The sequence below is a fragment of the Salmo salar genome, chromosome 01 (assembly GCF_965601325.2).
Source record: "Salmo salar chromosome 01, fSalSal1, whole genome shotgun sequence".
In the NCBI taxonomy this organism is placed as follows: domain Eukaryota; kingdom Metazoa; phylum Chordata; class Actinopteri; order Salmoniformes; family Salmonidae; genus Salmo; species Salmo salar.
The window spans coordinates 97,266,511-97,290,694 of NC_138291.1; the positions used below are offsets into that span (position 1 = coordinate 97,266,511).

Here is a 24,184-nt window from a genome sequence, read left to right on the forward strand (position 1 = left end):
GTAAATTTCCGACTTCAACTGTATATTGGTCGTTATATTGCTATATGTGTTGTGATACTGGATGTGATAGTGCTTGTTATATTGGTTGTTTTATTGGTCGTAATATTGGTATATTTGTTGTGATACTGGTTGTTATATTGGGTGTTATATTGGTTGGCTATTTTACAAAGTTGGGTATGTCTGTGTCAAAGTAGTAACTTAAAACTGAAATAGAACAGAGGACAGGTGGAGAAATCCCTGACATGGCTATGTTAGACATTCATTGATGTGCAAATACCCTGTGCAGTAACTAGTAGGCTTAGAGACACTGTCACGTCCTGACCAGTAAAAGGGGTTGTTTGTTATTATAGTTTGGTCAGGGCGTGGCAGGTGGTGTTTGTTTAGTGTGTTTCGGGGTTTTTGGTTGATGTTCTATGTTTTCTATTTCTATGTGGGTTTTCTAGTTTTTCTATGTCTATGTTAGTTTTGTCAATGACCTCCAATCAGAGGCAGCTGTTTGTTGTTATCTCTGATTGGAGGCCATATTTAGTTGTGTGTGTTTTCACTTGTGTTTGTGGGTGGTTGTTACCTTGTATAGCCTGAGCACCTAACGGGACTGTTTTCGTCGTTTGTTTTGTATAAGTTTTTTTCCTTTCTAATAAAAAAAAGATGAGCAATATAACCGCTGCATATTGGTCCGACGATTTCTCCTCTTCAGACGACGAAGTTTATGACAGACACATTCTAAATCAGTTAGAAATACTATTTGGGCTCAGAAACTGCAGTCTGAAGTCACTATGGATCACTAATCTGACCCGCTCTTTGATACCAAAATACAGCATAACCTTCTAACGTGGAACACAGAGGCAGTCATACGTAATTATTTCTGTGAAGGCAACAACATTTCGACTTCGCATCCTCACAGCCCACTTTGTATCCTCCACTTCTTCCTAGCATGGAAAGAGAAGACAGGTTGTCCTCCTTTCAGAAAAGTTCACATTGCCAAGATTCTGAAAGAGTTGGTGGAATCCCCATGGGGGGTTGCAAATTGGCTCATGTCAATCAATTCCAATTGCAGCAAGGATATTCAGTGTGCATTGGCTCGTTTCTGAACTTAATCTTAACCAATCCCTCTTAATTAAACGACCCAAATACACGTTATTCAGCTGCTGCCAGATATTAGATTAACATTTGAATAGAGTTTAATTAGACAGAAAACAAGTTTACTCTTCACAGATAAATATTCAGCTCCCAAAGAAGTTAACTATGAGTCTGTTCTAAACTAGAACAAACATGGACTCAACGTACCATTGTTCCAGGAATGTTTGTCCAAATGACAACCTACCTATCTGACCACTGTGATGTATTTTGAGTCTGTTCTAAAAGTACCCAGAGCCGAACACACCAAGCTGCCCGCTGGGCACAGATGTCAACACATTTGAATTGAAGGCAGTCGCTTCAGGAAGTGATTTTAATTATAATTTTTTTAAATATATGAAAAACTTGAAATAAAATTCAAGTTCACTCGAATTGACCCCAGCCCTGTCATCTGTACTAAACATGTCCAAAGCTGAACAGTACACACAGCAGCCTACTGCCATACCTGAGTCTGTGAGGGGCGGAAGGTGCTGCAGCCAAACGACTGCTGCAGTGAGTCCAGGAAGGGCTGGATCTTGTAGAGGCCATGGCTGCCGTGGCTGGAACGGAAGGCCACGATGTGGAAGTACTTGAGGATCTTCTCGAAGCGCGCCTGGCTCATCTTGAGTGCGATGCTGCGGTTGCTAAAGAAGCCACTGCTCCAGATGCTGAGCACTGACTCACAGCGGTGAACGCTGGTGGAAGTCACGAAGCCCAAGAAGGCCTTCATCTCGGCCGCAGTCACGTTTCGCCAGCCCTCGTCGCTGCCGAAGCGCTCCTGGTACTTCTTGGCGTACATGTTGGTCTGCGTCACCATGTTCTGGATGGCGTTGTCGGGCACAAAGAGCTGGAAGAAGTCCATGCAAGTGGCTGTGGCTGGCATTCTCTGGGTAGGGCCTGGTGACAGGGAGAGAGACAGACAGATGACGGAGCTGCAGTCAAAGCATCACTCGCTCATTAAAACCTGCCTCTCAGATTGATGCTGTCAAATGAAAATAACAATCACACATTACTTGTAAATTGAGTCTTACTGTGTAAACGACTATGATTTCTAAAAAGGGAATTACAATACTTTGACAGTATGGAGCTCTTTTGTGCACTGAGTTATTTTGTACAGTAAAAAAGCAGAACGTGTAGCATTTCTTTCCAGTCTTTGTTATTTGGATTGTGCTGTCAACCCTAGGGCTGCAATCAACTTCTATTCAACATGACAGTAACCATAATGTAATCCAAACAAGAATCAATCTTTTGGGGCTTGAGGGAAGGGTTCATTACTGTCATGTGCTACACTATAGTGGATAGAAAGTCTTGTCTTGTCTCGAACGTGTCAGATGAACATTCCCGCTTATGCAAGCCGACAAATATAACCGTTTGGAAAAGCCCACTCATCGACATTGACATACTGTAGTTTCCAATGCATGGTAATCCGCACCTCCAACAACGCATCTGTCAAACTACTCAAGTTTGCAGATGACACCACTCTGGTCGGTCTCATCACCGACGGCAATGAGTCCATGTACCGTGGAGAGGTCGACCGGCTATCCACTGGGCACAGACGTCAGTTAAATTTGGTTGATTCACTAACGTGAATTCAACGCGAAATCAACAAAAAATGTCACCTTGTCATTGGATTAGGTTAAAAGTTGGGTGAAAAAAAGACTACATTTTCTTACGTTGATTACTTTTTTGTAATCCAATCAGTTTTCCACATTGATTCATCATTTACATTTACATTTTTACATTTTAGTCATTTAGCAGACACTCTTATCCAGAGCGACTTACAGTAGTGAATGCATACATTTCACACATTTTTATTTTGTACTGGCCCCCCGTGGGAATCATCAAATTGATTTGTATTTTTTTTATGACATGGAAACAACATTGATTCAACCAGTTTTTGCCCAGTGGGTAGTGGCCTGGTGCAGTCACAATAACCTAAAACACAGACAAAAGCGTGGCGATGGTAGTTGACTTCAGAAAACGCCACTAACCATCTCTCCCCCTTGAGATTGATGGCTCAAGTGTTAGCACGGCTGAATCATTCAAATTCCTGGGGACCATCATCTCCCACAGTCTCAAGTGGGAGGACAACATCACATCACCAACCGGACAGTTTCTTCCCCCGGGCGGTGGCCCTCACCAACCGGCCATCTGGCCCATTGAGACTATGCACTCTATGCTACAGTTTATTAGGTATACCACCCTGTTCACGAAAATGGTTCACACCTACAGACATTTGAGTCACATGGCGGTGGCTTGCTATATAAAGCAGGCAGACGGGCATCGAGGCATTCAGTTACTGCTCAATTGAACGTTAGAATGCAAGCTAACAGGCGGACCACAAACAGGCAAATAACGGCACAGTACAACAGTGGTGTGCAGAACGGCATCTCGGAGTGCACAACTCGTCGATCCTTGCCATGGATGGTCTATTGCAGCAGACAACCACGCCAGATTCCACTCCTATTAGCTAAAAACAAGAACTGGCTCCAGTGAGCATATGATCACCAACACTGGACAGTTGAGGAGTCAAAAACATTTGGTCCGACACCTGGTCTGACGAATCCTGGTTCCTGTTACGTCATGCTGATGGCAGAGTCAGGATTTGGTGTAAGCAGCATGAGTCCATGGCCCCATCCTGCATGGTGTCAACGGTAAGGCTGGTGGAGGTGGTGTAATGGTGTGTGGAATGTTTCCCAAGCAACGTTTCCATGCCCCGAAGAATTGACTGTTCTGGAGGCAAAGGGGGGTCCGACCCGGTACTAGATGGATGTACCTAATAAACTGGCCACTGAGTGTATATTCTTACTGATACTGTAAATTTGTACATCCACTGTATATCAACCATAAACCCAAGAATAGAGCCTTGATTAAAACTGCAGCACTGAACTGTCACAGGTCATCATCACATCTGTTAATTAACTGTATAGGCTGTGGGTGTGAAGTATCTCTGGACTTACGCAGGCCCTGGGTTAGAGGAGGGTTTGGCTGGGGTAGGCCGTCACTGTAAACAACAACTTGTTCCTAACTGACTTGCCTAGTTAAATAAGGTTCATTAATGACACATCACAAAACCAGTGAAGAAACTCATTGAACTGTCGCTCTCTAATCTTGTAAAGTCAGTAAGGGAGTAGAGGAGCACCTCAACCAAGGTGCAGCCAAAAATCACAAGAGAGCTCATCTAAGAGCTCTCAATTAAAAGCTGATGAACCAAAATATGTAAGAAAATGATCCGCTTTTAATTGTGAGAGAGAGTCACACCTATTTTTCTTGGCACACTTGTAAAGTATGCACATTCACTGGAGTGAGAAACCGTCTCTAAACAGAAGTACAAGTTCAGGCCCAGTAAACCAGTATTTTTCTCATTCTCTGGAACAAATTGATATATCTGAAACAAACTCTATATCTGGAAGTTTGGATTGGCCAACTGCTAAAAGCCATTTGGCTAAAATGAAGAATCTCATGTCCTCTCTACGTCCAGCCTAGAGATAAGGAAAATGTTGGGTCTCAAAAGGACAAAAATCATCTAGTTTGGTATTTTACTACTCTTGCACTGAGTGTACATGTCAGGTTGACAGAGCTAAACGTTGTTACTTTTGGACCCTTAGTTCCTCAAACCCAGACTGTGAGAGAGTTACATCTAATTAGGCAACAGGCCAAAGGGTGGGGTCACACTACAGACCTAGACACGGTTTCAAAAACCACTTCTTTAATCCAGTAGACTTTCAAATCTGGCAGCAAAGTGCAAAATACAGGATGACTGCCTTAGAGGCAGGGATTTCCAAAGACAGATGCCATAAAATCAATACAGTAAACAGAAGTCTGGCCAAAAATGAATTTATGGAATAGAATTGTTTTATTCCCTTGATTAAGAATTCCACTGTGGGAAATTCCTGACAACACCGCAGAAGAATGTCTAAGACGAACATACTGTAGATAATGTATGTGCCATTCAATAAAGTGAAATGGAGCTTGATTGATTCTAAAGCCTTTTCTAATCATAATTATGTTACATAATACATTATACGGTAATAGATTATACAGTATTATATTGTAATCCGGCGGGGTTGTCCTAATGTGCCTATACACACTGCAGAGATTTTACTCGGATAATGAAATGAGTGGAATGACATTTCAGACCCATAGACATGCTTACTAAGTGCTGCCTATCCCTGCTATAACTGTGGGATTTTCATATCAGACTAAATATCAATCATACAGACTCCATCGCTCATTTTCCCAATGAAAAATGTATGTTGTGGTTTATTTATGTATGATAGCTAGTGTCCCATAGAATTGACGTTATAACTCCAGTTTCTCCTTGAGACATGTGGACCTTGCACTGGACAGTCTTCTCCTCAGTGAACACCAGCTTGTTGCATGGAAACCTTCCGTTGACCTAACCTTAATGACAAAACCACCTCATGTTCATCTTTCCTGGCCACACCAGCCCTGTGTCTTGCCTATTTGCTCATATACTAATGGGTTGGATATTGTCATGCTTTTACTGCATTTTGGCTGGGGAATTTGTTTGAAATACGCCTGCCAACACTATTGTTTGTGTCAACAGTCTCAAATAACTTAGTGGTGAGTGTGAGGAAGCAAACCATGCTCTAGTGGAGACAGAGACCGCCACACATACTGTAGTGTAGACTATAAAGTACAAAGACTTCTGTACGCTGAAGTGATTCCCAAGGCAATGTCTTGGCTAACGCCACCACCTGTCATTGCCTGTGATGAAGCCCATACCAAAGCCTACAGGCAGATGGCATGATTTTCTCTCACGTCGTGACAGTGGCACAAGGCACCACCCACACCACCGTGGGGAGAGAAGGAGGCATTTATTTGCAAGTCAGTGAGAGTGTTCAGACAGAGTAATGATGAAGGGAGGAACCTCAATCTACACATACTTATTTAGTTACATTTGACATACAGTATCTATGCAATAACACCTATTATACGACTGACCAGAACTGTAATACATTGATCATTTTACAGGATATTTGTAAGGATAACAATATTACATTTGGTTAGGTTGTTGGTACTAGAATGGGTTTAACTCCTGAAGTACGACTTGTAACTACTAGGTATTACTTTACAGTGGCAGCACTGGGAAACCAATTTTTTAAAATTCTCTTTAAAGGCCCAGTGCAGCCAAAAACATGATTACCGGTGTTTTATATATATTTTCACACTATGAGGTTGGATTAATACTTTGAAATTGTGAAAAGGATGCTAATGCCCTTTTAGTTAAGAGCTGTTGGAAAAGACCGCCTGAAATATCAGCCTGTATTGGTGAGATGGACTTTTGGCCTGCTTGGTGACATCACCAGGCGTTAAATTACTTAATAGACCAATAAGAATGAGAGTTCCAAACCTCTCTGCCAATAACAGCAAGTTTTCAGTTTTCCCCTCCCCACACAGACCACTACCAGACAGTCCTAGCAAAATTCTTGCTTAACAAATTGCTCTTTGCTAAGAAGCAATTTTTGACCAATTTAATCTTAAACAATCACAGTAAGGTTCTTAATTGTTACACAGAAATGATTTGATATTGAGATCAAATAAAGGCTACATTGGACCTTTAAAAACTCTGCCCTGGGCATGCAATAGGAGACTGAGATAATGGAATAAACATTACCATTACTTTACAGGCCCTCCGTCATTGATCGTAGCAGCTGAACCTTCCATGAAGATGTAAGAGGGGAGATGGTCATTCATCTCCACTTAGAGTTAATTTGTCATGGCTGCCAGTGCCTCGCCTCTCTCTCTCTCTCTCTCTCTCTCAGCCTATGATGTTGGAAGAAACAGTGCTCCCTGGTCCATACCCAGCAGCCACACACAGATAGGCCTACAATCTGCACTATAAACAGTAATCTAGGGGTGCTTTCAAGACATGCACCACTAACATGTTCTACACAGCAGCTCTTACTATATTGCCATGACTACCTAGGTCACCTTTTACTGCCAATGTAAAAAATACAAAATATTCCTGCCAATGAACATCCTCTATCGTATTTTTGTCTTTCTTGGAGGTCCAAAATTCACGTTGGCATACTTCAATGCCTCAGTTGGCAAATACATGTGGCTGAACAGGCAAAGATGTTGCACAACGTTATTAGTCTCTGGAGATGCAGTGAGAGGAACAGAGAAGCAGAGCGCGTTCTTCTTAGGCTCCTCTGCAACTTGTTCCCTATGTCCATTTACTCTTTGGTCCCCAGTGCAGTGTTACAGTGTGGGCTATTTCATTTGGATAATTAAATAGCCAAATTCATATAAGCCACAATTCTCCAAGAAATGAATCCATATTGTGACATGATCCTTTATTAAAGGACACTTGGGCTTTCTTTCTCTCTCTCGCTCTTTCTCTTGACCTGCTGTTCAATCAGGAGTCAGGACCTACAATCATAGGCTACTTACTAGACACACACACACACACACACACACACACACACACACACACACACACACACACACACACACACACCTTAGATGATGGAGAAAATCAGATCATGATCCTATTCATTATGTCAAGCGAGGCTTTATTCTTAAAATGAAATACCATATGTCTCGTTGTATGGGGCCACCGTGATATCTTGCAGGGTGTCGCTCCATCCATCCTCTTCTGCTTGAGTTATTGAGACGGAGCCGGGTGGACCTCCGCTTTGACAATTCATAGTCTCACCTGACCTTTGATCGTCGCCGGCCTCCATGCAGCAGTTATCCGAATTCGAGTCACCCGAAGTGCTGTAAAAGGGATTGTCGCTGCTGTCATCTCCCGATTCCCCAAAAACATCATCTGAGATCTGCAAGCTCTCGTAGCGTGAGCGAGCCGCCTCCAAGACAGACAGCGCCTTCCTCCCACATTCCGCCATCTCTCGTCGATGCTTTTTGTAGCTTACAACACGGCACAATATTCGGCATGTAACTATCCACGACTGGGGAAAAACTCGTAACACACACACCTACCTACGTCCACTCCCACTGTACGTTTTTAGAATTATGCTAGGCCTACTGCAGACTTGTGATGTGATAACTTCTACTCTCCCCTTTCTTCAAAGCATGTGCCGGAGAGGAGCTGTCCTCATCAAGGGTACTTATTAAATACCCCTAAGCGCTATGCACAGAGACCGAAATGATCAATATTGATCACACCTCTGCGCATCCGTGTGGGCCAGCTATTTCGTTGGTGGCTCGTAAAATGGGCTCGTACTGTGTAGAGATTTCAATGAATACGCGGCATCATGATCAGCTGACCTGGGTGGCTCTCATGTGCTGGCCAATAGCGTTGATAATAGCGTTGTATATCTCACTGTTATGTCAAATCTTATGATATTAAAGCAGAATTGTCTTCTGATGCGGTTAGAAAATGCATATACCCCATCAATTGCCTATTGCTTATGATACGAATATAAAACACATGTATGACTAACGCGTTCGTTTATTCGTGTTTTATTAATGCATTCGTTTATTCAGACAATGTCATTACAGGAACTCTTTCAAATCAGTTTTGAAAACGTTTAATGAATTTATGTGGAAAGGAAAGCAACAGCAGGACAGGATTTGTATTTTTAAGACCACCATATTTTGGGGAAAAACCAAGCAGCGCTCCCCTTGGTGCCCTGTGGGGGTGCAGTAGACTGGTTCGCGGAAGTCATCTGGCTTTTTGGTGTGGTACCCTGTCATGTTTGCGGAAGTATCATTTGTCTTCTCCCCTCTGTCATTCTTCAGAAAGTATTTAGCAACATTCGTTACTTTATATTATAACTACATGTCCAGCCTTTTCTGATTTCAAGGGTAGTACAAAAGAAAGATGAATCTGCCAAAGGGGCCGGATTCTCTGTGTTTCGACAAGGACGTGTTTATGAAGGTAAGAATTTGACTTTTGAAACTAGACAGCTGGCTAGCAATGCCATAGGTTAGCTAGCAGTGATCAGCCAAACTGGCTTCATCACTTGTTATGAAACGACTTAAATATGTTTGTCTCGTAGTATTTATCTACCTAAACCCGATTAGAAATGGCAAGTTAGTATCTGCTGTACATTATTTGCATAATCTTAGCTAGCTAGCTAGCTAACTAACTAACTAACTACATGATCACTCATGACATGTTTTGATCATCTGTTGCATTCAGGATGACTTCGACGTGGATCAGTTTGTTGCAGATTGCAGAAAGCATGTCCAACTGGAGGAGATGCGCGAGGACCTTGAGATGTATTTCAAACAGCTCAAAACAGCCATGGTGGAGCTCATCAATAAAGATTATGCTGACTTTGTCAACCTCTCCACCAATCTGGTGAGTTTCTATGGCTGACACGTTCAAGATGCTGCAGTGTCCCCCACCCAAGCTGCATTAAGGTTTACAACCATACATTTTCAGCCAAATAACAAGATAGCAATCACATTTTACGATGATGTCACTCAAAATAAACTAGGAGCAACTGAGAGCAACAGCAGGAATCTGCTCAATATAGATGTAGCAATCTAAATAGATGTGATGTGGAATAATGATGATGTCAGTTTGTTCTTCCTAACAGTTGTTCCACCTAGGATCAGGACTTTTACATGTCAAATAGGCCTAATAGCTACAGTAGGTAGATAATAATGGATATCATCTATTTAGGTTGGAATGGACAAAGCCCTGAACCAGCTATCAGTACCACTGGGTCAGTTGCGTGAAGAGGTGCTGGTATGTGCTCTGTTTCACTCAATTTTTTCATATTATGATCAATTGGATTTATCTTCATTTCTGTTGACTTGGCCACACACGTTGTCTTATTTCTGTTGACTTGGCCACACATGTTGTCCTATTTCTGTTGACTTGGCCACACACGCTGTCTTATTTCTGTTGACTTGGCCACACATGTTGTCCTATTTCTGTTGACTTGGTCACACACGCTGTCCTATTTCTGTTGACTTGGCCACACATGTTGTCCTATTTCTGTTGACTTGGTCACACACGCTGTCCTATTTCTGTTGACTTGGTCACACACGCTGTCCTATTTCTGTTGACTTGGTCACACACGCTGTCCTATTTCTGTTGACTTGGCCACACATGTTGTCCTATTTCTGTTGACTTGGCCACACACGTTGTCCTATTTCTGTTGACTTGGTCACACACGCTGTCCTATTTCTGTTGACTTGGTCACACACGCTGTCCTATTTCTGTTGACTTGGTCACACACGTTGTCCTATTTCTGTTGACTTGGCCACACATGCTGTCCTATTTCTGTTGACTTGGCCACACACGTTGTCCTATTTCTGTTGACTTGGCCACACATGCTGTCCTATTTCTGTTGACTTGGCCACACACGTTGTCCTATTTCTGTTGACTTGGTCACACACGTTGTCCTATTTCTGTTGACTTGGCCACACACGTTGTCCTATTTCTGTTGACTTGGCCACACACGTTGTCTTATTTCTGTTGACTTGGCCACACACGCTGTCTTATTTCTGTTGACTTGGCCACACACGCTGTCTTATTTCTGTTGACTTGGCCACACACGTTGTCCTATTTTTGTGTGTTGGTCTCCTTTTTACTTCTCAGAACTTGAGAACATCTGTAAGTGAGGTGGTCCAAGCCGTTGACAACCAGCTATCCAAGCAAGATGACTTGCAAAACAAAAAGGTTTGTTAACCTTATGTCTACCATTTCAAACAATAGTTTTTCTATAACATACAGTACATTTGTATGTGTGTAGCTGGATGCTTACACTTTTGCAATTCATTTAGACAAAACATTATGATTCAAAGAGAAGTTAGACGAGTTTCTTTAAACTGTCATGTTTCTCTTTTCTTCGTTTAAACCAGATCAATGTCATGAAACTCATACAAGTTGTTCGATCACTAGAGAAGATTGAAAAAATCCTACATTCTCAGAACTCAAATGACTGGACATCTCTTGAGATGAGCAGGTCTGTTTAAAAAGAGATTGCATCAGCTTTTTGCTGATTTGACGTAGGCTATTTACCATACAGATGTATCTGTTAATGATGAATACAGGCTATTTACCATACAGATGTATCTGTTAATGATGAATACAGGCTATTTACCATACGGATGTATCTGTTAATGATGAACACAGTCTATTTACCATACGGATGTATCTGTTAATGATGAACACAGGCTATTTACCATACGGATGTATCTGTTAATGATGAATACAGGCTATTTACCATACGGATGTATCTGTTAATGATGAATACAGGCTATTTACCATACGGGTGTATCTGTTAATGATGAACACAGTCTATTTACCATACAGATGTATCTGTTAATGATGAATACAGGCTATTTACCATACGGATGTATCTGTTAATGATGAACACAGTCTATTTACCATACGGATGTATCTGTTAATGATGAACACAGTCTATTTACCATACGGATGTATCTGTTAATGATGAACACAGTCTATTTACCATACAGATGTATCTGTTAATGATGAACACAGTCTATTTACCATACAGATGTATCTGTTAATGATGAATACAGTCTATTTACCATACGGATGTATCTGTTAATGATGAATACAGGCTATTTACCATACGGATGTATCTGTTAATGATGAACACAGTCGATTTACCATACAGATGTATCTGTTAATGATGAACACAGTCTATTTACCATACGGATGTACAGTTGGAGTCGGAAGTTTACATACAACCAATACAGCAACCATAAGTGTATTATTATTATTGTTTGTAATATTGTTATATTGGTTGTTATATTGGTTGTTACAGTTGAAGTCGTACATTTACATACTCTTAGGTTGGAGTCATTAAAACTCGTTTGTCAACCACTCCACAAATTTCTTGTTAACCAACTATAGTTTTGGCAAGTCGGTTAGGACATCTACTTTGTGCATGACACAAGTCATTTTTCCAACAATTGTTTACAGACGGATTATTTCACTTATAATTCACTGTATCACAATTCCAGTGGGTCAGACGTTTACATACACTAAGTTGACTGTGCCTTTAAACAGCTTGGAAAATTCCAGAAAATTATGTCATGGCTTTAGAAGCTTCTGGTAGGCTAATTGACATAATTTGAGTCAATTGAAGGTGTACCTGTGGATGTATTTCAAGGCCTACCTTCAACTCAGTGCCTCTTTGCTTGACATCATGGGAAAAGCAAAAGAAATCAGCCAAGACCTCAGAAATTTTTTTTGTAGACCTCCACAAGTCTGGTTCATCCTTGGGTGCAATTTCCAAATGCCTGAAGGTACCACGTTCATCTATACAAACAATAGTACGCAAGTATAAACACCATGGGACCACACAGCCGTCATACCTCTCAGGAAGGAGACGTGTTCTGTCTCCTAGAGAAGAACGTGCTTTGGTGCGAAAAGTGCAAATCAATCCCAGAACAACAGCAAAGGACCTTGTGAAGATGCTGGAGGAAACGGGTACAAAAGTATTGTCATGACGTTGCCCTCTTTGGACACTGCGAGCACCATCCCCCGACCTCAATACTTCTGACACCAGGCTCTGTAAGAGCGGTCGTAAATTCCTACGAGGAGACCCTCTCCTCATGGCCACAGTAGAGAGAGAACAAAGGAGTTCTTCCACCTCACAGAACTGGAGAACCGAATGACATTTATGTTCTGGAGAAGGTATAAAAGATCGGTGAAGAATCCAGCTATGAACTGGTCTGTTTGGTACAATTTTGTGAAACTCATGAGAGACAAAACCGCCACATTACCATAATCATGTTTATACAATAGCCTCAGCTATGAGACTTACATCTAAATGGTTGTATAAAATGAATGAATAAGGATGGAACTGTTTGTGAAATTGTGTAATGTGATTTTGGACTGTTTAATGAAGGAAACTCCAGTTCCCTTTCGAGTCTTAACTAAATCAGAGGACCGCCCATGAGCACAGTTATGGTCTGGCGTCATGGGACAGGCCCTTTTCTGCTCTTCCGAATAAAACCCCCACCGAGGTTTTCTATCACCAGACCGAGCTTACCTCAATTACGAGATGGCTAAAGGTTGGAGACCATGCATTTCTCTTGATTAACTTTTAACCATACCACGTGGTTAAACTCTTAGACTATCGATACCGACAGAATAAGAACAAGTCTTTGATATTAATTACTAGTCTGCAGCTAGGAATTCGGTATCATTGAACTTGAAGACCGACAACCGCCGAAAACATCTGATCTATAACGACATGAATGAATGTTACTCTGAACTGTCCATTCTAACCACGACAGAGAGAGAGAGAGGGCGGACAGACTCTCCAACAGAAACAAACTTTTCAACAGAGATCCCGACAACACACTGAGCGTAAATATATATATTGATCGCAATTGCTCCCGAATGAGTGAGCGTTCATGTGCAAAGGGTTAGCATTTCAATTGTAATACTTATCTACTGTGTAGTGCCTTCTCAGTTGACCCCCCACTCCCCTTTTGTCTAACAAGCCGCCATGCCGGTTTAGCCCACTAGGGGCCAATCCTCTATCATTTCTTTTTAACGATATCGACTGTTTGTTCTGCATTTCTGTGAATTACTTAGTTAGTAAATAAATTATTTTAAGACAATTGATGTATGGATGATTCATAGTGAAGATTGGGTTCGTGCAGATAACGTTTGGAATGAGACTGACGAGGTAAAGAATACGTCATTAATCAGAAGACTAAGTGATCAGATATTAAAATATCTGAAAGTTATATTAGGAAAATTATAACTTTGTAATCTGAATATTTTCCTTGGTGCCCCGACTTCCTAGTTAATTACAGTTACACGATTAATCAGTTTAATTGTGTAATAATAATTAGAGAGTTATTTGATAAATATGTCTTCAGTTTTAATGATGCCAAAGACACGACAGTATCTCTATCCACAGTAAAACGAGTCCTATATTGACATACCCTGAAAGGCCGCTCAGCAAGAAGCCACTGCTCAAAAAACGCCATAAAAAAGCAGTGAGGACAAAGATTGTACTTTTTGGAGAAATGTCCTCTGGTCTGATGAAACAAAAATAGAACTGTTTGGCCATAATGACCATTGTTATGTTTGGAGGAAAAAGGGGGAAGCTTGCAAGCCGAAGAACACCATCCCAACCGTCAAGCACGGGGGTGACAGCATCATGTTGTGGGGGTGCTTTGCAGCAGGAGCGACTGGTGTACTTCACAAAATAGATGGCATCATGAGGCAGGAACAAATATGTGGGTATATTGAAGCAACATCTCAAGACATCAGTCAGGAAGTTAAAGCTTGGTCGCAAATGGGTCTTCCAAATGGACAATGACCCCAAGCATACTTCCAAAGTTGTGGCAAAATGGCTTAAGGACAACAAAGTCAAGGCATTGGAGTGGCCATTACAAAGCCCTGACCTCAATCCTATAGAAAATGTGTGGGCAGAACTGAAAAAGCGTGTGCGAGCACGGAGGCCTACAAACCTGACTCAGTTACACCAGCTCTGTCAGGAGGAATGGGACAAAATGCACCCAACTTATTGTGGGAAGCTTGTGGAAGGCTACCTGAAACGTTTGACCCAAGTTAAACAATTTTAAAGGCAATGCTACCAAATACTAATTTAGTTTATGTAAACTTCTGACCCACTGGGAATGTGATGAAAGAAATAAAAGCTGAAACAAATCATTCTCTCTACTATTATTCTGACATTTCACATTCTTAAAATAAAGTGGTGATCCAGGAAATTTTTACTAGGATTAAATGTCAGGAATTGTGAAAAACGGAGTTTTAAATGTATTTGGTAGAGGTGTATGTAAACTTCCGACTTCAACTATATCTCTGTTAATGATGAATACAGTCTATTTACCATACGGATGTATCTCAATTAATGATGAAGTTTGCCGTTTCTTTTGCTTTGTAGTCCTCTTTTAGCTGGCCAGATTCTGGAGCGGATTGCCACAGAGTTCAACCAGCTGCAGTTCCATGCTGTCCAAAGCAAGGGCATGCCCCTGCTGGACAAAGTCAGGCCTGTATGTCCCGTCACATCATTCAATATTTACGGCCCCATTGGATTTGTGGAGTTGATTTTGAGTACACAAACTAGACTAAGATTAATGGTTGAAAATGGCCATGCCTGTCCATTATAAAAATCCCTTTACTGACACTGTGTCTGTCCATGCCTGTCCATTGTAAACATCCCTTTACTGACATTGTGTCTGTCCATGCCTGTCCATTGTAAACATCCCTTTACTAACATTGTGTCTGTCCATGCCTGTCCATTGTAAACATCCTTTTACTGACATTGTGTCTGTCCATGCCTGTCCATTGTAAACATCCCTTTACTGATACTGTGTCTGTGTACGACTTGTGTTGTAGCGTATTTCTGGCATCACGTCCATGTTACAGCAGTCTTTAGAGGGGCTCCTCATACAGGGCCTCCAGACCTCCAATGTGGACATTGTGCGTCACTGCCTACGCACCTACGCCACCATCGACAAGACCAGGGACGCAGAGGCACTGGTGGGACAAGTCCTGGTCAAGCCCTACATGGACATGGTGAGGTTGTGTTTCATCGGAACCAGCAAGATCAGAAGAGCATTTAGTGCTGGTGTCCCGTTCCCAGATTGAACCTACTCCTGGACTTAAAAACTTAATTTTATTTGCTTTTAAATCCAGAAATAGGCTTTTATCTTGTTTCTGATAATCCGGCTCTTAGTGCCCAGCTCACCAATATCTTTGTGAAACGATGCAGAAATTGACAGTTCAAGAACTTTATGTACTGTGTTCTGCTTCAGAGATGAAGTCCATGTTTCCATCTCTATAGAAACAGTACTTCAGTTACTATTTTGTTATCAACAGGTCATTGTTGAACAGTTTGTCAAGTCCACCCCCAATGGCCTTCAAATAATGTACACCAAGCTCCTACAGTTTGTGCCACATCACTGTAGACTGCTGCGCGAGGTGACTGGAATGGTCATTTCAAGGTAAGCCCCATTGCTGTCCACAAAGTCAAAGTTCTAAAGGCTTCTCTCCCTTCAGATATAAGAAAGTACATGGTAGAATGGTAGTTACACATTGAAAACCCAGAAAGTACATGGTAGTATGGTAGTTACACATTGAAAACCCAGATAGTAACTGGTAGAATGGTAGTTACACGTTGAAAACCCAGAAAGTACATGGTAGAATGGTAGTACCACGTTCAAAACCCAGAAAGTACATGGTAGAATGGTAGTACCACGTTGAAAACCCAGAAAGTACATGGTAGAATGGTAGTAACATGTTGAAAACCCAGAAAGTACATGGGAGAATGGTAGTTACACGTTGAAAACCCAGAAAGTACACGGTAGAATGGTTGTTACACGTTCAAACCTAGAAAGTACACAGTAGAATGGTAGTTACACTTACAAAACCTAGAAAGTACATGGGAGAATGGTAGTTATGAGTTCCTAACCTAGAAAGTACACGGTAGAATGGTTGTCACGAGTTCATAACCTAGAAAGTACACGGTAGAATGGTTGTTACGTGTTCATAACCTAGAAAGTTCACGGTGAATGGTAGTTATGCATTCATAACCTAGAAAGTACGTGGTAAAATGGTAGTTACACGTTGAAAACCCAGAAAGTACATGGTAACATGGTATTTACACATTCATAACCCAGAAAGTATGTGGTAAAATGGTAGTTACAAATTCAAAACCTAGAATGGTAGTTACGCATTCATAATCTAGAAAGTTCACAGTAGAATGGTAGTTACGTGTTCATTACCTAGTAAGTTCACGTTAGAATGGTAGTTACACGTTCATAACCCAGAAAGTACATGGTAGAATGGTAGTTATGCGTTCATAACCTTGAAGTGTGTGGTAAAATGGTAGTTACGCATTCATAACCCAGAAAGTATGTGGTAAAATGGTAGTTACGCGTTCATAACCCAGAAAGTATATGGTAAAATAGTAGTTATGCGTTCATAACCCAGAAAGTATTTGGTAAAATGGTAGTTACGCGTTCATAACCCAGAAAGTATATGGTAGAATGGTGGTTAACCATTCATTATCTATGAATTTCTTGTTTGTTCTTTCTCATGTCTTTGCTTTCGGCTGTCTGTCCAGTGAGAAGGCAGACATAGTCCCGGGATACGACTTCTTGGTGAACTCAGTGTGGCCGGAAATCATCAAAGGTATCGAGGAGAGAATCGCATCTCTCTTCAACGCGGGCAACCCTGACACCTTTTATGATGTACGTACTCTGACTACCCAATCATGTTCCTCTGGCATCAAAACTGTCAAATCAACAACAACAAAAATCCAACAGAGCTTGGTTAATGGTTCATGTTTGTATCTATTTTGCAGAGGTACACTATCAGCATTGACTTTGTCAGAAAGTTTGAGAGACAGTGTGGCTCCCAAGCTAGTGTGAGGAGACTGAGAGCTCACGCCTCCTATCAGAGCTTCCACAACAAGTGGAACCTGCCTGTCTACTTCCAGCTCAGGTGAATAGCTGTGTGCTCCTGCATTGCTTGCTGTTTGAGGTTTTAGGCTGGAGTTCTGTACAGAACCCTGTGACATCAGCTGATGTAAGAAGGGCTTTATAAATACATTTGATTGATTGATTGCTCCATGAACTTTGACCTCTGTGCTTCCTGTACTGACCCAGTTATGTGCATGTATTACAGTAGTGTCCACACAACAACTCAATCTGTGCCACAGTGCTGTCAGAACTGATATGCTCTGGTAACCTCCCTGGCAGGGGGTGTTTCCCTTTTATTTCATTCATTTCATCTTATTTTTAAAACTTGCATGAATTGATGTATTCTGAAATCTATTAACAAGAATATCTACAACAAAAAAGCTTTGGATTTTGCTCCCTTTATAATAGTTACCTACCGTACTGATGTCCAGTCATCCATTTTACTTCCTGGATATTGTGCTGTCCACATTATATCTTGTTACAGATAAGAAGATATTTACGGGGTATGCGTCATAATATGTTGTCAGATTTGAGAGGTACTTTAGCATTGTGTCCAACACAAGTCTGGCTTTTTGCGTAAGGCCTGATGAATACTCCCTCAAAGGGAATATTGATTTTTTTTCTGGAGTCAACGTGAAGGTTGTTGGACACTTTGCCTTGCACTGTTTGTCAGCCCCGGCACATTTTACAATGGAATGTACATCATGCTGCACATACTCAACACTGTGTAAAAAAACAACATGTTTTTGATCAATTCCAACTGTTTTGCTCATAGAACAGCATGCAAGCTTATATGTGTTCAACAGCCAGGCATTGACCTATTGTTCCCCATCTCTGTCACAGGTACAAGGAAATTGCTGCATGTTTAGAGAATGCTATTGCTGATGGGTTAGAGGCAGCACCAGGTTAGTAGCTATATCCAACTGTAATAACACGACAGACCCTGGTTCGATTCCAGGCTGTATCACAACTGGCCATGATTGGGAGTCCCATAGGGCGGTGCACAATTGGCCCAGCGTCGTCCAGGTTAGGGTTTGGCCGGGGTAGGCCATCATTGTAAATAAGAATTTGCTCTTAACTGACTTGCCTAGTTAAATAAAAGTAAAAAACATTTTTTTAAAGTATACAAATGGATAAGTTATTTTATTAGTCATTACCATAATATACAATATTACCTGATGGCTTCAATTATTACCCCCCCCCCATACACACTTTCTCTTCCTCCCTACACACTCTCTCTTCCACCCAACACACACACACATTCTCTTTTACTCCCTGCATACTCTCTCTACCTCCCTGCATACTCTCTCTTCCTCCCTACACACACTCTCTTCCTCCCTACACGCTCTCTCTTCCTCAGCGGGCAGCTCCTATCACCTGCTGGTGTCCCAAGTGCTGTGGAACAGCTTGGTCAGGTGCTGGGCGGATAAGGTCTACCTGCCCCCGCTGTCTCACCGCTTCTGGAAGCTCACCCTGCAGCTGATCTCACGCTACTCCAAGTTCCTCACTGAGGTACAGCCTCCAACATGGCAATCCAACCTTTCCACTATAATATTAATGCTAGTGTGCATAGTGTCTATAGATTCAGTGATACCTCTATTAATCTAGTGTTCAACGTAGCCTGCAGTGTCAGTATTCCAGTATTTTAAATGAGTCCTATAAAAGGAAATGCTGGTCACATTAAGTTGTCATGATTGGTGTTTCTGGACCCTGTCTCCTAGATGCTGACTAAATCTCCCTCCACGGAGGTCAGTAAAGACCCCGTGAGGCTCCTCCCCAGCTCCGCCTCCTCCACGTCCAGTCGCACCTCTCAGGATGATGGGGGCAGCGAGAGCGGCAGCCCAGCAACCCTCTCCACCAAACAGCTGGTCTTTATAGCCTCTGATGTGAACCAACTACAAGACCAGGTAGTGATATGGACCAATCACAAGACCAGTTAGGGATATGGGCCAATCACAACAAGCCAATGCAGTTTTGTATTGTATTTACCTTCCAAGAAGCCAAACGGAATTGACAAAAATCTTAATAATGTTGTTTTTAATAATTGCTTTTAGGGTTAGGCAACATTAGACATGCTATTGCATGAACCTTATTTGTTCATATTTTTCTCGACAATTAAGAGTTTGCCTTCCTCACAGATTACGGAACTTTCTGAGATGATTAAGCAGAGACTGGAGATCATTGGGTACAACAACTTTGTAATTGTTGCAGGTATGTCATCGTCATGCTTGAAAAGCACACATTGATACATTGTTCCAGACAAGTGTTTAATCATGGTACTTATTCCATCAGCTCTTACTGCATGTTAATTGATATATTGCCTTTTGATTGCCTTTTTGACAAGTGTCCCTCCCTGCCTTGTGTTCTCTCTCCAGAGGCCCTAGAAGACTCCAAAGCCTCCCTCTCTGGCTGCATTCCCACCTTGAACCGCAAGATGACTCAGCATTTAACCGAGAGGTGCTTCCGCTTCCTGAAGAGTGCCTCTGAAGTCCCCCGACTGTACCGCAGGACCAACAAGGTGAGACGGCCCGCCCCTCAGGCCCCATCCTCTCAGAACAATGGAACAGTGCTCCCATTAGGCTTTAATGTTGCTGAGATGATTAGAGAACATCTGCTGTACAGTACCAAAATACTGAAGAGTGTACCACACTACACACTCACAAGCTTGAAAACATGCCTGTTCTTCATTCCTTGTATAGGAAGTTCCCTCCAGAGCCTCTGCCTACATGGACAACGCCCTGCGGCCGCTGCACCAGCTCCTGAGCGACTCCAAAGACACGGTGAAGCCCTCCATCGCCCAGGACTGGCTACGGATCACACTCAATGACTGCACTCACAGGTAGGGGGACTCTGCTGTCTGTTAGACTTCCTGTGTAGGCAACTACAGCAGTGTTACTCATCTCCAATCCTCCAGTATCCCCAACAGCACCCGCTTTTGTTTTTAACCCCAGACTAAAACACCTGATTCAACTTGTTGACAAGTACAATCAGGTATGCTTGTACTGTTGGGGATACTGGAGGACCGGAGTTGGGAAACACATAACTACAGTATACTGGTGACTGCTGAATGGGAAAAGGAGATCTTGTAAGGCGAATTCTAGTCCACATATAAAGATTCTACATTGAATGCATGCCTTCGTTTTTAGTCCATGTATTGTGTTAAAATAATATTTAATAAAATCTTAGGTGTACTCTTCTGCTTGCTCCCTGTAGGGTCAATGCAGTGAGTCACAATGTGTTGTCCTAAGAATGGCACCACACAAGGCCACCAACTAACATTGAATTGAATTCCATGGCAGTCAACCGCACTAACTTAAGTAGCTTTTTGTTCTGCTCCACCAAGCACAGAAGTCTGTCATTTTCCATTTTCACTTTGGGCAGATATTTTGAAACCATATCAGATGTTTTGAGTTCTGTGAAAAAAATGGAGGAGAGTTTAAAGAGACTGAAGCAAGCGAGGAAAACAGTGACCACCAACACGACAGGAACCACCGGAGGCCCCACAGACGACAGCAAGATCCGCCTGCAGCTGGCCTTGGATGTGGAGTACCTGGGAGAACAGGTAGGGTTCACCCTGTTAGAGAACACCAACCGTATCTTGTAATTGTCCTTTGACTATGTTTTAGAAAGACCGTCTGTTTAACTCAAGCAGTGGGAGGAAGGAAGGAAGGCATGTCAGGAAAATCCCCAGAATGATTGTTGTGATGGTAAGCTTCTAATACCATATTGATGTTTGTTTCCCATGATAGATTCAGAAGATGGGTCTGCAGCCTGCCGACATCACCATGTTCTCAACACTAAATGACTTGGTCCAAGGAGCACAGGACGGGACTCCATCAGAGCAGGCTGGACCGTAATCCTGCACCAATGTACCTGTGTGCTTGTAGTTAGGAGGAAGAAAGCCCAGTGAAGGACTGGGTCATATTTATGTTGAACACTGATCATATGGGACATGGCATTGAAAATCAGGAGAATTTCTAAATGTCATTGTACAATAGCAATGAAATATTTCCTACTGGCTCCCTGGCTGTTCATAGCAGCAAATGTCTCATTTAATGGGGCCTAAAGGGGTTAACCCTAACCCCTTTAAATATATTGTATGTGGTGAACAGAGTTGGTGAAGGATGAGAGATACTGTGAACAGAGTTGGTGAAGGATGAGATAGATATTGTACATTTTAAATAAAATGAATCAAAGTTGTATTAACAGCTTTGGATTCTTGTATGTTGTGTAAATGTGATTCAAGTGACCTAATAAGACATCTCTCTAAGTTCAGCTGTTATGAGGGTAACCTAATAAAGTATCTCTCTACGTTCAGCTGTTATGAGGGGTAACCTAATAAAGTATCTCTCTAAGTTCAGTGACACTCAGTTCATTTGCTAGACAGGGATCAACCATAATTATTTTCGGTCTGGTTTTGGAAAGAGGTTGTTCATTATTATGTTATCAAAACCTCAGGAGAAATATAGTCACTAGCTATTCATTTTTTTTCTAGAGGATTTGTCCCCCCAAAAAAGAGCTCCACAATATTCATAAACTCAGGCCTTTCAATAATCATTTGTCTATCTTTATCATAGCGTACAGTACATTGCTGTAACCTACAATGTACACTACCGTTCAAAAGTTTGGGGTCACTTAGAAATTTGTTTTTGAAAGAAAAGCACTTTTTTTTTGTCAATTAAAATTACATCAAATTGATCAGAAATACAGTGTAGACATGTTGTAAATGACTATTGTAGCTGGAAACGGCAGATTTATTTATGGATTATCTACATTGACGTACAGAGGCCCATTATCAGCAACCATCACTCCTGTGTTCCAATGGCACGTTGTGTTAGCTAATCCAAGTTTATCATTTTAAAAGGTTAATTGATCATTAGAAAACCCTTTTGCAATTATGTTAGAACAGCTGAAAACTGTTGTGCTGATTTAAAGAAGCAATAAAACTGGGCTTCTTTAGACTAGTTGAGTATCTGGAGCATCAGCATGGTTGATTACAGGCTCAAAATGGCTAGAAACAAAGCACTTTCTTCTGAAACTTGTCAGTCTATTCTTGTTCTCAGAAATGGAGGCTGTTCCATGCAAGAAATTGTCAAGAAACTGAAGATCTCGTACAATGCTATGTACTACTCCCTTCACAGAACAGCGCAAACTGGCTGTAACCAGAATAGAAAGAGGAGTGGGAGGCCCCGGTGCACAACTGAGCAAGAGGACAAGTACATTAGAGTGTCTAGTTTGAGAAACAGACGCCTCACAAGTCCTCAACTGGCAGCTTCATTAAATAGTACACCTTAATTTAAAACACCAGTCTCAACGTCAACAATGAAGAGGCGACTCCGGGATGCTGGCCTTCTAGGCAGAATTGCAAAGAAAAGCCATATCTCAGAATGGCCAATAAAAAGAAAAGATTAAGATGGGCAAAAGAACACAGACACTGGACAGAGGAAGTCTGCCTAGAAGGCCAACATCCCGGAGTCTCCTCTTCACTGTTGAAGTTGAGATTGGTGTTTTTATGCGGGTACTATTTAATGAAGCTATAAAAAAAAACCATTAAAACATTCCCCACACCATTGCACCACCTCCACCAGCCTTACCTTTGACACCATGCAGGATGGGGCCATGGACTCATTTGCTTACACCAAATCCTGACTCTGCCATCAGCATGACGCAACAGGAACCAGGATTCGTCAGACCAGGTGTCGGACCAAATGTTTTTGACTCCTCAACTGTCCAGTGTTGGTGATCATATGCTCACTGGAGCTGCTGATAGGAGTGAAACCCGGTGTGGTCGTCTGCTGCAATAGACCATCCGTGACAAGGATCGACGAGTTGTGCTTTCCGAGATGCTGTTCTGAACACTTGTACTCCGCTGTGATTTGCCTGTTTGTGGCATGCCTGTTAGCTTGCACAATTCTTGCCATTCTCCTTCGACCTCTCATCGACGAGCTGTTTTCGCCCACAAGACTGCCACTGACTTGATGTTTTTTGTTTGTTGAACCCTTCTCAGTAAACCCTAGACTATGTCATGGCCAGACGTTTCTGAGATACTGGGACCGGCGTGCCTGGAAACTTGTTTTGCCATTTCTAACGTTCAATCAAACAGTAACTGATTCCCTCGATACCTGTCTGCGTGCTTTATATAGCAAGCCACGGCCACCTGACTCATTGTCTGTCGGAGCTAACCATTTTCGTGAACAGGGTGGTATACCTAATAAACTGGCCACTGAGTGTAAATTCTAACTCCAGGAATTAATTATCATACCAGTAAGGGAACATGAAATACTGCATTGATCTTGGAATTTTTGGGGGGTATTTGGTATTTTGTTAGGATCCCCATTAGCTGTTGCAAAAGCAGCAGCTACTCTTCCTGGGGTCCACATAAAACATGACATAATAGAGAATGACAAAATACAGAACATCAATAGACAAGAACAGCTTAAGGACAGAACTACTGTTAGTACAAACCAGCATGTCTGCTGATCCAGGATGTTTTGTATTTTTCTGCAGTTGGTCACAGATTTGGCAGTCTCTATGGGGGTGCTACAGGGTTCAATTCTCGGGCCAACTCTTTTCTCTGCATATATCAATGATGTCGCTCTTGCTGCTGGTGATTCTCTGATCCACCTCTACGCAGACGACACCATTCTGTATACATCTGGCCCTTCTTTGGACACTG

General features: G+C 42.0%; 2 protein-coding genes across 4 annotated transcripts in view; one reads left to right on the forward strand and one right to left on the reverse strand.

Annotated features, from left to right (window-relative positions):
- Positions 1-8,354, reverse strand: part of pgbd5 (piggyBac transposable element derived 5) — a 29,568-nt gene extending 21,214 nt beyond the window's left edge. The window contains exons 1-2 of the mRNA XM_014210272.3: positions 7,679-8,354; positions 1,583-2,013 (exon numbers count right to left, since the gene is read on the reverse strand). Of these exons, the coding sequence (XP_014065747.3) occupies positions 1,583-2,013; positions 7,679-7,991 (744 nt within the window). The 5' untranslated portion in view covers positions 7,992-8,354. The remainder of the gene's footprint in view (positions 1-1,582; positions 2,014-7,678) is intronic.
- Positions 8,355-8,771: 417 nt separating this feature from the next.
- LOC106610750 (conserved oligomeric Golgi complex subunit 2) lies at positions 8,772-21,863 on the forward strand. 3 transcript variants are annotated; one of them, XM_014210285.3, is made up of 18 exons: positions 8,772-8,986; positions 9,251-9,412; positions 9,740-9,805; positions 10,664-10,744; positions 10,927-11,030; positions 14,967-15,075; positions 15,422-15,601; positions 15,905-16,029; positions 17,151-17,277; positions 17,391-17,530; positions 18,352-18,413; positions 18,869-19,020; positions 19,230-19,415; positions 19,647-19,719; positions 19,884-20,026; positions 20,208-20,347; positions 20,890-21,070; positions 21,258-21,863. In XM_014210285.3, the coding sequence occupies exons 1-18, from the start codon at positions 8,930-8,932 to the stop codon at positions 21,363-21,365; spliced, it is 2,196 nt and encodes a 731-aa protein (XP_014065760.1). In that variant the 5' UTR covers positions 8,772-8,929; the 3' UTR covers positions 21,366-21,863. The 3 variants fall into 3 exon arrangements, with proteins under 3 accessions (XP_014065760.1, XP_014065769.1, XP_014065773.2); XM_014210294.3 differs by having other exon boundaries at positions 15,452-15,601; XM_014210298.3 differs by lacking the exons at positions 8,772-8,986; positions 9,740-9,805; positions 10,664-10,744; positions 10,927-11,030.
- The last annotated feature ends 2,321 nt before the right edge of the window (positions 21,864-24,184 follow it).